Source organism: Eretmochelys imbricata, chromosome 27 (genome assembly GCF_965152235.1).
Source record: "Eretmochelys imbricata isolate rEreImb1 chromosome 27, rEreImb1.hap1, whole genome shotgun sequence".
In the NCBI taxonomy this organism is placed as follows: domain Eukaryota; kingdom Metazoa; phylum Chordata; order Testudines; family Cheloniidae; genus Eretmochelys; species Eretmochelys imbricata.
Window position 1 is genome coordinate 9,217,505 of NC_135598.1, and position 12,373 is coordinate 9,229,877.

The following is a 12,373-nucleotide window of genomic DNA, read 5'->3' on the forward strand; positions in this document are numbered from 1 at the left end:
GGATTCCTGCATGAGCTGCTTTCCCAGGGCGGGTGACCAGCTCGGAATCCCTCCAGCACCGAGGGACATCAGGGCAGACAAAGCTGGTGGCTTTGTCAGGGTAAACACAGATCCCTCAGGCGGGGGATAATCCTCCTGGGGGAAGGCGCCCATTCGGGGAGGCTGCAGAAGGATTCACTGGCCAGGGGAGAAGGGGGGTTGCCCACACCCTGAAGCAGGCAGGGCTGCAGCATACTGGAAGCGGGGGGCGGGGAAGGGAGCAGGCAGGAATGCGAGAGGTCGCCCCCACCCCCCCCACTGCCCTGGATCCAGTGTTGGCTGGTACGGCAGGGACCGGTGGTGACTCCCCCACAGGCCCTGGCTGGGGGAGGGGAGCAAGGTGGGGAGGGGATGCAGGCAGAGAGGCTCCCATCTGGCCCCAGCCCCTGGAATTCTCTCCCATCTCTTGCTCAAGGCACAGGCTGGGCGCTGCCCCTGCTCGCCTGGCAGGCCAGCACACGCTTCGACCGCTGACATTCCCCCTAGCTCCCGGCTATAAAAAAATCCCAAATACCTGGCAGCGTCGGGAGCGCCAGACAAGCCAAGAGCACGTGGGCGCCGGAGCAGCCAAAGGGGCGTGGATCGTGCTGGCCGTACCGGCCTCGCTCCTGCAGAAGGACAATGGGCTGGACACGAGGCACGGCTCTCCTCGGCCAGGCGGTTGTCATGCCCTGGGCTCTCAGCAGAGCCAGCCGCCTCCACCCAAGGGACCAAGCGCTCCCTGCTAATGCTAAGATCCAACCCCCCCAGGGCACCTTTCACCCCAATGCACTTTACAAACAGCAATCCCGCCACCAAGATGCAGCCACCTCTGGGGTGGGACGTGGCAGCTTCTTTCGCCAGCATGCAGCTATGCTGCACTACATTTTGGGCCAGTGCTATATTCACTCAGAATGACTGGGGAGGGTGGCGGCAAGTGAACCAGCCGGGATTTGGCCTGGACACCCTGATCTGTGCTTTAACTTGTCTTGCTCTCTCTCTCTCCTTATCATCTCCAGCTCCTCTGGGCTGCTAGCCCAGCATCTGCCCACCTGGCAAGAGCCCGGGCCCGGAGGAAAGAGGAAGTGGAGACCGTGCACATGACACAATCCCTGCACTGTGCAGCTTTCACCCTCCAAGCACAAGCCAGAGCAAAGCAACCCCTGGTGTCCTTGGCAGACACCCGGTGCAGGGAAGCACTGTGCACAGCCTCAGCTCCCGCCGGCAGGAAGCCATGGGGCTGAGTGCACAATGGGGCAGGGGGGCCCCCCAAGAATCCCTGCCATCCCCATGCAGTAGGCCCCGATGGCCCTGCTCTAGCAGCCGTCTGGGCAATTTTCAGTCCCCGTTCGAAAAGGCTTCCAGCTACTCTGGACTCTGCCCCCTGCAACCCCGGGTCCAGGTGACAACAGACCCATGTGACATGTCTCAACAGCTCCCCTTTGCCAAGGAGGCAGAACAGGAATGGGAAGCGGCCCCACTCCGAGCCTCCTTTATCTTTAGTGCCTGCCCATCAAACGGGGCTCAGCTCCCCTTCAGCTCCCAGGATGCAACAGACCTGACCGCACAGGGCAATGAGACAGGCCCTAAATCAGTTTGGATATAGGCTTCCCCCAGCGTTGGCCTGGGATCAGATCCAGAGGTCTTGACTTGGGCCCAGCACCCCGTCAGGATCGGGACCTTGCTGAGCAAATACACACGGGGTCCCTGCCCCATGGGGCTGTCAAACCAACGCAAAACTTCCTGCGTGCACACACGTTTCTCTTACGTTTGGAACCGGTGCAGATTTACAAGCAGCCTCTGTCCTTCCTGATCCATCCCGGCCGCTCCCCCATGGTCCCCAGCCCAACTGCTCGGATGAATGGTGCTTCATGGAACCCACCCAGAATCTTGCGTGATTCACCCCGCACCCTGGATCGTTTTCGCCGCTTCGCGTCTGCCCTCCTGTCACTTTCTAAGGGCTGGTCTACACTTAAAACACTACAGCGGCCCACTTCCATCAACGTAGATAAGTTCCTGGAGGATAGGTCCGTCAAGGGCTATTAGTCAGGATGGGCAGGGATGCAACCCCATACTCTGAGTGTCCCTAGCCTCTATTTGCCAGAAGCTGGGAGTGGATAACAGGGGATGGATCACTTGATGATGACCTGGTCTGTTCATTCCCTCTGGGGCACCTGGCATTGGCCACTGTCGGAAGACAGGACACTGGGCTGGGCTGTCTGACCCACTACGGCCATTCCTATGTTCTAACCAAGCGATGCCTACACCGTTCAGGGCTGTGGATTGTTCCCCCCCGTGAGCATTGTAGTTATGACCACCTAATCTTCTAGCGTAGACCAGGCCTTAGTCTCACCATCCGCGTGCATTAGGACTCTGTAGCTATCACCCTTCTGGTCCCTGTTATCACAGCACCCTGAGCAGTCCAGGGCTGCTTTACCTATAGAGTTGGCATTTTAGCTTCTCAATTCTTTTTCCTCTCTTACCTGCTGTCCAGACAGTAAATCTAGACCAACCCCCTCATCCCCAACCCGCACTCTCTTCCTCCTCCCTGAAAGCTGTGGCAGACCCGTCCCTGTATTGCAGAGCTTTACTTGGGGCTTTTTACCATCGATCCCGTTAAAGAAACAAACGGATCCACGCTCCTCTAAAAGGGAAAGCATCTTCCTTGAAGCTCGCAATCCCTTGTCACTATCCCAGAGCAACGATAAAGAGAGTGAATCAGTTTATAGGCTTTGTAATTACTGGAAAGGACGCATTACTGGCCTGCCAGCGAGCCAGGAGATGGCTGGAAGGCAGGCAATGGGCAGGTTTTTAAGCACCTAGTGATTTTAGGAAGGGCTCCAGCCCAAGAAGAGGTGGGAGGGGGCAGAGGGAGAGTGAGAAGTGGCAGCTAATGACGAATTCTGCACTATTTGCAAAAGGCTTGTAAAAGAATTTCCTGAATTAGCAAAATCCTCTTTGGGGGAGGGGGGAGGGGGGGTACCAGAGAAGTTAAACAATTGCTGCTACTCCAGATACAAAAAAGAACATCTGAGACGACCAGACACTGCGTCCTCATGCCCACTTTTATTATTTACATTACAGTATCCAGCAGAGAGCGGGGCCCCAGCTTGCCAGGTGCCATACAGAGCCAGAGAAAGAGATGGCCCTGAAGAGCTCACAGGCTGGTGGCTTCCACTTCTGGGCATCCGTTCTGAGACACCTCATGGTCAAGGCAAGAGGGGGGAGAGCATAGGCACAGAGAGGACAAATGGGTTGTCCAGTGTCTCTCAGCAGAGCCAGGTCTCCTCCACCCCACTGTCTTACCCACTGGGTTACATCGTCTTGCCAGAAGGAGCTAATGTCTAAGAGCTTAGCTATTGGACTGGACCAGAGAACTCCACAGCTACTATTAAATTGGGTGTCAATCCTCATGCTTCAGGGCATGGAGTCAGGCAGGAATCCCCCCCGCGCCCCCTCCCCCCGATGCATTGTACAGGCCAGGCATGCTAGGGTTTGTGGTTTCTTTGGTGCACCTTCCTTTGTAGCCTCCAGTGTTGGAGACAGGCTGGGATGGATCAGTTGGGCAATTCCTGGATTTCCTTCCCCCCGCCCCAATCCACAGGCGTAATTTCTCACAGCTTTGCGGTAACAGAGCCAATGCACCCTCCGGATACCAGCCAGGCATCTGCCATGGATAGGGAGTCTCTCCCCTGCATAGGCTGTCATTGCCTTGAGCACCAGGAATGCCAAGAGAGCATCTCTAGGCCCTGCTGTCCAGATACGCATTCCCTGAGACAGGCCCTTCCCCACACATTACTGGCCTAGCGCTCACAGGAGCAACCCCCCTGTACCCTATGCAGCTGGGCACAGGGAAGGACCTACCCTTGCTGCTGCCCAATCTAGTCTTTCAAGGCAGGGCTTGAGGCACGCTCAGGGTCAGTGAGACACCCCCCGCTCTGGGCAGGGGAAACAAGGGCCTGATTTGCTGAAGTAGCCTCTTACCTCTGGGCGCCCAGCTTGGGATGCTTAAGGCCTGATCTCCAGAGCGGCTCAGCTCCTGGAGCTCCCGTTGACTTCAGCTGCAACTGGGGGTGCCCAGCACCTCTGAAAATCCAGCTCTTAAATGTCTCAGAGCGGGCGCCCAGAAGTGGACACAACCAGACTTGGTGAACACGCTTGCAAACACAGGCCGAGGTGAGTTACCTAGGGTCACCCAGCAGCTCGGTGGCACGGTTAGAAAGAGAACCGAGGAGTCCTGGATGCCGGCCCAGTGCTTTAACCACAAGGCGACTCAGAAACCAAAGCGGTCCAGCGATAGGCAGCTGAACTGATCAAAGAAGAGACTGAAAAGGTGAAAAGTAACATTTTCCAGAGTGCCTGAAATGACTTGGGCCCTTGGGGAACAAACATTTAACAACGGGCTCTGCACTCCAGCAGAGAAAGGTACAACACACCAGTGACTGGAAGCTGAAGCTAGACAAATTCAGACTGGAAATAAGGCATAATTAAGTGAGAGCAATTAGCCACTGGAACAACTTACCCAGGGTCAGCCATGGTAGATTCTCCATCACTGACCATTTTTAAATCCAGATTGGATGTTTTTCCTCAAAGATCTGCTGTAGGAATGATTTTGGGAAAGTTCTCCGGCCTGTGCTCTACAGGTGATCACACTGGTCCATCCTGGCCTTGGAATCTATGAAAGTCCCTTTCAAAAGTGAGCTTACCGCTGCACTCACAGGGTCAGTGAAACATCAGGGTTCTAAACACCAATGTCCCTTTTAAAATTAGTTCCCAAGTTACTCAGGCGCTTTGGAAAAGTTTCCCCGAGAGCTATTTAATGTGGGAATAGAAGAGACATGGCAGCAGCATCAAAAATAATGCCTGGTGCAGAAAATGCCTGTCAGTTCTCCTTTCCCTCTTCCCCAACAAAAGGAAGAGAGGACAGCAGATGAAATTCAAGAGATGAAATGCAAGTGGATGAAAGCACATCTTAGTACAGGCCCCAATCCAGCAAACCACTTAAAACACAGGTGAAACGTTAAGTAACGCGAGTTGTCTCATTGACATGAGTTGAGCTAAGAAGCATACATGTGTTTAAGTGTTTTGCTGGATCAGAGCCATAATACTCATGCTTCAAGGCATAAGCTGGCTGCAAACTGACAGGGGTCAGGAAGAAACTTCCCTTATGGACAGGTTGTTCCATAATTATCCATTATACTGTTTCATCCTCTGAAGCAGCAGCAGGTGCTAACCATGGTCAGAGACAGATAATTGGACTAGGTGGACCACTGGTCTGATCTGGCCTGGTGATTGTGTGTTCCTGCTAAGCACATGATGAGCTGACTTGGAAATCCAGCTCCTTAATGATTCAGATAGCCAGTGCGCTCTCTCCCATCTGTGTCACCTTGCTCTCCTGGCAGCCCAGCCCCACCAGCTGCAGAACCAGCTGTCCCTTCCACGCCCACTGAATCTAAGCCAGGATTTCAAGAGACCCTCTGTGGTGCCAGTGCAGGCTGGGAGCCAGAGAGACCCACAGGGTCTGTCTGTATCCAAGCATTAGGGAAGAGGACCCAGGTGGTCAGTTTGCTTCTTCACGTAAAGGGGGAAATGCGTTCATGTCAGACGACCAACGCAGCTAGGCCAGTGGAGTGTGGTTGACACCGGATGCGTCACAGGAAAGCAGTCTGCACTCACAAATCCCTCGCCAAGTGTGCAATGCAGCAGATGGGGTGCAAACAGCCACCACTGGCCCGCTCCTTCTGCATCCCAAGCATGTCCTCTAGCCTGCAGTCTGCTCAGTCTTGTTATCCCAAAGCTAACACAGGTGAGACAGAAAAGCTCAGCCCCAGGGTCAGGGTTGCAAAAGCAGCTGTTGCCCTTCGGACTTTTCCTTGCTGCCTTTCTCTGGAGAGCCCCAGTTACAACACCTCTGTCCTTCCAGAGCCCTCAGTGCCCACTCCCATGGGACCTTCCGGGAGCAGAACATGGAGAAGGCTCCGGTGTCCACCTTCCAAATCCTCACCCTGGGTGAGCCACGTAAAGGGGGCTGCTTTGGAATCTGGCTTCGGTGCATCACTTTATCCGCAAAAAGGCCCGAGTCACCAAGGTTTGGGTGTGGCTGAGGATTTGGGGTGATGGAATCATGGGCAGCATATGGACTCCTAGGGGGATAGAGGCAGAGAAGAACCTTGCGAGAGTCTGGATTTTAGCTCCGCTCTCGATCCCTCTGGGCTTTTAGCTGTTTCTCAGTACTCACCTGCCCCCACCCCCTCGCAGTCCTTAATGGATTTCTTCTCCCAGCACCCTGGTGAGGCAGGGCAGGGATCAGTGTCCTGAGCGGCGAAGGCCCAGATCCACAACAGAGCGAGGTGACTAAATACCTTTGTGGAGCTAGACCTCAGTGACTCACCCAGTGCCACCTAGGCAAGTCTGTGGCGGAGCAGGGAATTGAATCCACCTCTCCCAAGTCGTAGGCTAGGGCCCCAACCACCGGGACAGCCTTCCTCTCTAACAGCCCCTCCCAAGCGGGGTAGATCCCAGCAATCACCAGGCTTCCCCAACACACTTTGTGAGCCAACATTTCCCAGCACGGAGCCCGCAACCCGTGCACTCCTCCTCCCCAGCAGCTGTTCTTGAGAGAGAGAGAGAAAAAACCATTTCACTCCCCCTTTAAAAAAAAAAATAAAAATCCCACACTTCATCAAGAGCATTTCCAATGAATCTCTGGAATGCACAGCGGATGCCTGCAGCCCATGCAGCTGCTGCAGTGAGAGCTCTCCGCAGGGCACCCAATCCCCGCTTGGTGCAATGGAAACAGACCCTTCAGCTGGCTCCCAACTTCAAAAGCCGGGGGAACCTGACTCCTCGCTGCCCCGTACCTCCTGCCGACATCTACACCGGCGCAAAAAGACCCTGCCACGTTACGGAATCAGGGGAGCATTTTGCACTGGTGTCGATGACAGCATAAGGCCACCAGGAGAGTTCAAGGGTGGAGGGGACCCGACTGGGTCATCTAGCCTGACCTCCTGTCTGCCACAGGCCACCACCACCCAGCATCCGCGCCCCAAACCCAACCACTGAAGATAGACCAAGGGATAGCTCAGTGATTTGAGCACTGGCCTACTAAACCCAGGGTTGTGAGCTCAACCCTTGAGGAGGCCATTTAGGGATATGGGGCAAAAATCGGTTGGATGATTTAATTGGGAATTGGTCCTGCTTTGAGCAGGGGGTTGGACTAGATGACCTCCTGAGGTCCCTTCCAACCCTGATATTCTATGATACAGGAGCCTAGACTGTTATGTACGACAGGCAGAGATTAGGAAGGAGAGAGGGGCACCAGCGCCAGAGGCCCCCATAACGGCAGGGAATTGATGAAGTGAGATACACCCAGAAATCCCGGCGAGCGACCGTCACCCACACACTGCAGAGGAAGGTGACCCCCCCTCCCAAGGTGCAGGCAGGGGTGCTGGAACCGTTTGTGCTGAGAGCCATTGAACCAAACTGTAAACCCTGTATATAACAGAAACCACTTCAAGCCGTGGGTGTGACAGCAGTTCCAGCACCCATGGGTGCAGGGCAATCAAGCGGCCACGACTGTACAAAAATACTACAGCTAGATTCTCCCACGACCGGGACTCACAGACTCTAATCAGCCAGTCCTGATTTACACAGGGATAAGGGAGTCAGTCCTTTGAGAGCACGAAATAGAGCTCTCCGAGAGAGCTGGGGGTCCAGGGTAAGGGGGGAGCTAGTTAATCAAGAGAGAATCCACTGACTGAAAGGCTCTTTTGCAAGGGTTTAGTAAAGAATCACAGGAATGTTCAACAGGTCCCTGGGAAATTTTCCTCCCCTCGCCACCAGCCTCTCACCCATTCATCCATCTCCAGAGACGCTGGAGGGATTTTTCAGGGTTCATGGCGCTGCAGTTACTCTCCAGGGCAAGGACCACAGAGGAAACCGTTAAAAAGCTCTATCCACCCTCCCTCTGCCGAGAGATCCGGGACGAACACGGTAAAGGCCCAGGGCTGCTCCCATGGCAGCCTGGGTTAAAATGGGAACGTGTCAAGATTAGCCGGAGAGCTCTTATTCACCCTCTCGGGCTAGGAGGTTCTGGGTGCAGGTTGGACTTCAGCTCCTGTTCATTGCCTTACCCCTGGGAAAAGCTTTCTGGAGGGTGAAGCTGACTGTGTCACACAGGAACAGGGTCCGGTCTGCATCAGCAGCTGGCCTGCAGGGATGCCCCTGCAGCCAGCTCGCTAAGGCTGATCCTGCAAACCTTACCCAGGTGTGTAAACTTTATTCATGGTGACCCAGGGATTTCAATGAGGAGTGAGTCAAGTTAGCCCCCCCTGCTTTGCAAGATTGGGCCCTAGGGCAGCCCCATGCACCCACAGGCTGGAGGAGGGGGGGGGGTGCAAATGGCAAATAAATAAATAATAATAAAGTCGTGCAGTTACAAAGTTGGCACCCCCTCTCCCCTCCACCCCCCACAACGCTTTTCAGCCGAGACTTCAAGTTCACAGCCCACCCCCCGCCCTCTCCTCCCAAGCAAAGCCAGGGCGGGCAAGCAAAGCAGGCTGAAGGGGGGCTGCACCCACCACAGCAGCTGCTCGAATGCGACCCCCCAGCAACGATCCCCGGCTGCGAATGACCCGGGGGGGGGGGGGGAGCTGATCCCACCAACGCCTTTCCCCTAAGCTGGGGGGGGGGGATCCCCATGAGCTAGGATCGGGGGCAGGCTTGCCGGCTGGGTACTCACAGGTATCTGTCCAGCCCGTCCGTCTGGTGGTGCAGCGCCACCGAGAAGCCAAAGAAGCTGCCTTCGGTCGCCCCCCGCTTCAGGACCAAGAATTTGGTGTCCAGGTTGAAGGCGGAGCCGCCCGGGCTGCAGAGAGCCCCCCAGACCAGGCGGAGCCGCACCAGCCGGCGCCCCCAGGGCGGCGGCGGCGGCTGCTGGCGGGGCCCGGGGCCAGCCCTGCTGCGGCGGCAAAGCTGCAGGTCCCCCGGAGCCATGGCGGGCTCGTCCCCGGCTTTTCCCGGCCGGTCCCCCCCCCGGGGCGAGGTCCGCAGCAGCAGCAGCCTCCGGTCGCCCCTGCGCTGGGCGCTGAGCGCGTCCCCGGGCTCCAGCCGGCGGGGGCGGGGGCCGAGCCAGCCACCTCCTCCGTCCCCACCTTGCGCGGCCCTTTTCTTCCGGGGAACAGACACGATCGCGGCGGCCCAAGAGTTTAATTCTTAAAGGAGCCGTGCCGCTGGGGAGGGGCGCTGGTTCCTAGGTGGGAGGGGAGGGCCGGAGGGGGGGGGGGGGCTGGTGTGTGTCCCCCCCTCCCCCCCCCATGCTCAGGGCGTTTTGCAGGCGGATACAGGCGTTTGGACACAAGCTTTCAGCCCTGGGTGGCCATTGCAAGCGCCTCCTGCTCCATCCCACCACCTGGAGGGATGCCTTGCCCCCCCCCCCACCACCTCCGGCCCGGAGTAAAGCCCCCAGCCCCCTGGCCCCGCCAGGGAAAAGGAAGTCGCCCCGTGCGGTTAGTCCAACTCTGCTGTGCCTGGGTTTTGTGGCGAAAGCCGGAGGACGCAGAATTATTGGAACCCGGGACATTTTATCTTGGCCTGGCGGCCTTGGGGTCAGGTTCACAGCCCCGGAGACACCGAGAATAAATAGGGCTCAGAGACCAAGCGATCCGCACGCAATTTCCAACAACATGCACCCAAGCCTGGCTTAACAGGCTAGCCCCTGGGGGGCAGGAAGGGAGGTTTGGTCCCATTCAGCCCTCGGCCTAGTGCAGGCCACTGTGGGGTGGGCTAATCAAAGCCACATGTACTGGTGTTTGTGAGAAGGAAGCTGCTGTGCTGAAGATTGAACTGAAACCCACCCAGTCCCTCTCCCCTACACCATGGAACAGCCGTCAGATGGCAAAAAAAGTTAAAAGAAAAAGAACTAGATAAGTTCCTGGAGAATAGATCCATCAATGGTTATTAGCCAGGGTGGGAGGGATGGTGTCCCTAGCCTGTGTTTGCCATAAGCTGGGAATGAGCGACAGGGGATGGATCACTTGATGGTTCCCTGTTCTGTTAATTCCCTCCGGGGCACCTGGCATTGGCCACTGTCGGAAGACAGGACACTGGGCCGGATGGACCTTTGGTCGGACCCAATATGGCCGCTCTTCTGTTAATAACGTTCCATCCGTACTGACCTGAATTCAAACTGGCAGCCTATCAGGGAAAGTCCCCCAAGTTCATCTCCCACCCTGCTGAGCTGGGTGGGAAGCAGTTTTCCAGTCCTGGGAAAAGTTTAAGATTTCAGAAAACGTTTCCCATCCCAACTCAAGATGAAAAGTCAAAAATCTCAAAACCATTTGCAAAAATCTTGGCGGGGGGGGGGGAGGGAGGATTGGTTTGTGTCAATCAATGTTTCATTTAGATAATTGCCACACATTTCATTTTGATTTTGACCCCCTTTTAAATATTGTACTAAAATTCGCTGACATGTCTAAGTAAAAAAACATTTAAAACCAGAAAACCAAAACGTTTCATTCAGAAAATGTAGCCACGGGCCGTTCTGTTGGTTTTTTCCTTTCACTTTTCCTTTTTTTTTCTTTTTTTTCAAGTTGAGAAATGTGTCAAAACCAATGCTTTCCCGCAAAAAGTCTCAGTTCTCATGAATCAGTGGTTCTGGATGGAAAACATTTCTCCAAACAGAAAAGGAGGACTTGTGGCACCTTAGAGACTAACAAATTGATTTGAGCATAAGCTTTCGTGAGCTACAGCCCACTTCATCGGATGCTACACGGCTGCTTCTCTGAAACCTGTCATTTCATCAAACAATTCCCAACTTACTCTACAGGTTCGGCAGTTTTGAAAATCTCCCTGGGCAGCTGCCTGCAGCTGAGATCTTTGAAAATCAGACCCTGAGTCCCGTGAGCAGCCTGCCAAGCCATGCAGCTTGTTTTGTAATATACCCTATACATCTACAGCGCTGCATTGAACGCTGATTAATAAATATTAAGTAAGGCAAATTAATGCAAAATTGCATACAAAAGTAGCTCCTCTGTCAACCGATTTCGGGAGACCATTAAGCATGCAAAGTTAATTGCTCAACAAAGCCAGGAAACACCAAGGCTAAAGTTGCTCACATAACCTTAACTGCACCCCCTGGTGTGTATGCATTATACTACAGTCTTTAATTGAATGATCGCATACAATTATTTCCACAGGACCCCAGCCTCCTCCAGTATCCAGGTGGGAGGGTGTGTAGTGAATGGAGCCCCTCCTCAGCCCATCTGCCTCAGCCCCCAGGACCAACACTGAACCCCAAGTAGTTTAAACACACCCTCTTTGACCACCACCCAAAGGCATGAGCGTTCTGGGTCACAGTTCAGCTTTCTCCCAAGGCACGTGGTAGGCGTAACACGTAACACACTGCGGCATGGCACACAGAATGCTGGAAGTGCTCTTTATTTCCTCACACACGAAGTGCACAGACCCAAATCAAAATAAACCCTACGCGCATTGCCTTTCACTCCATCTCACCCATTCCTCGGGGCAGCTCCTTGTACGCTGTTGAAAAAAAGGCCAAGGTAGAGAAGCAGCAGCTTCCACCCTTTACAGCCTTCCAGTTCCTCTGTCAGCCTCACCAGGTTTTGCCAGCTGATCTTGTTGTTAGGTGACCAACCAGTTCCTCTGAGCAGGGGCTTTTTTCTAAAGCCATTTACATTCCAGTGGATGAGCACTTAAACCCAGCGACCCTTTCCTGTTAGCCCCTTGCCACCCACTTACACATGGAGGAGGCAAATGGGAGTTTGCAGCTTGGGAAAGACAGACACAGACAGAGAGTTCACCATCTCGCACAGACCTCTTCGGTTGCACGGACTCCCAAATGGTCACTGTGGGTGCACGAGTGGCCCAGCGTTGACCAAAAGAATGATATGCAAACAATTGTTTCTATTTATGAAAAGTCATCAGGAGGGAATTTAATTTCCACAGAATTGATTCTTTCGTACATGGTGGGTAGCGAGACCGCAATCACACTGCGGGCATCTGCCTTCCTCCCTGCTGTTCTACCTCATTCACACCCCTGGCTCATTCAAAGCACCAGGGGAGCTGAAATCTAGCAGTATGTCACGTGGTTAGAAACTTGCCCACACACAAGGGGCAGAGTTAAGGGTAAACAGGCAGCATGCCTTGGCTTTTGAACGGTTCACTGTGCTGCTTTAGGGCAAGAGTGTGTTTAACAGCAAGCTTTGAGGAAAGGGTGGCGTGTAGTTTTGCCAGGCTAGGGGAAGCACACAGGGAAAAATTTGTGTTTGGGTGTTTACCTAGAGACTGTAACTGCACACTGTGAGGGCATCACCACAGTACCCTCCTTAGCCCTGAG

The 12,373-nt window shown here is 54.6% G+C and overlaps 1 protein-coding gene across 1 annotated transcript in view; it reads right to left on the reverse strand.

Moving 5' to 3' along the window:
- ITGA3 (integrin subunit alpha 3) overlaps window positions 1–9,062 on the reverse strand; it is a 45,152-nt gene extending 36,090 nt beyond the window's left edge. Inside the window, exon 1 of the mRNA XM_077806424.1 lies at window positions 8,759–9,062. Coding sequence (XP_077662550.1) covers window positions 8,759–9,012 — 254 coding nt within the window. The 5' untranslated portion in view covers window positions 9,013–9,062. The remainder of the gene's footprint in view (window positions 1–8,758) is intronic.
- Between the last annotated feature and the right edge of the window lie 3,311 nt (window positions 9,063–12,373).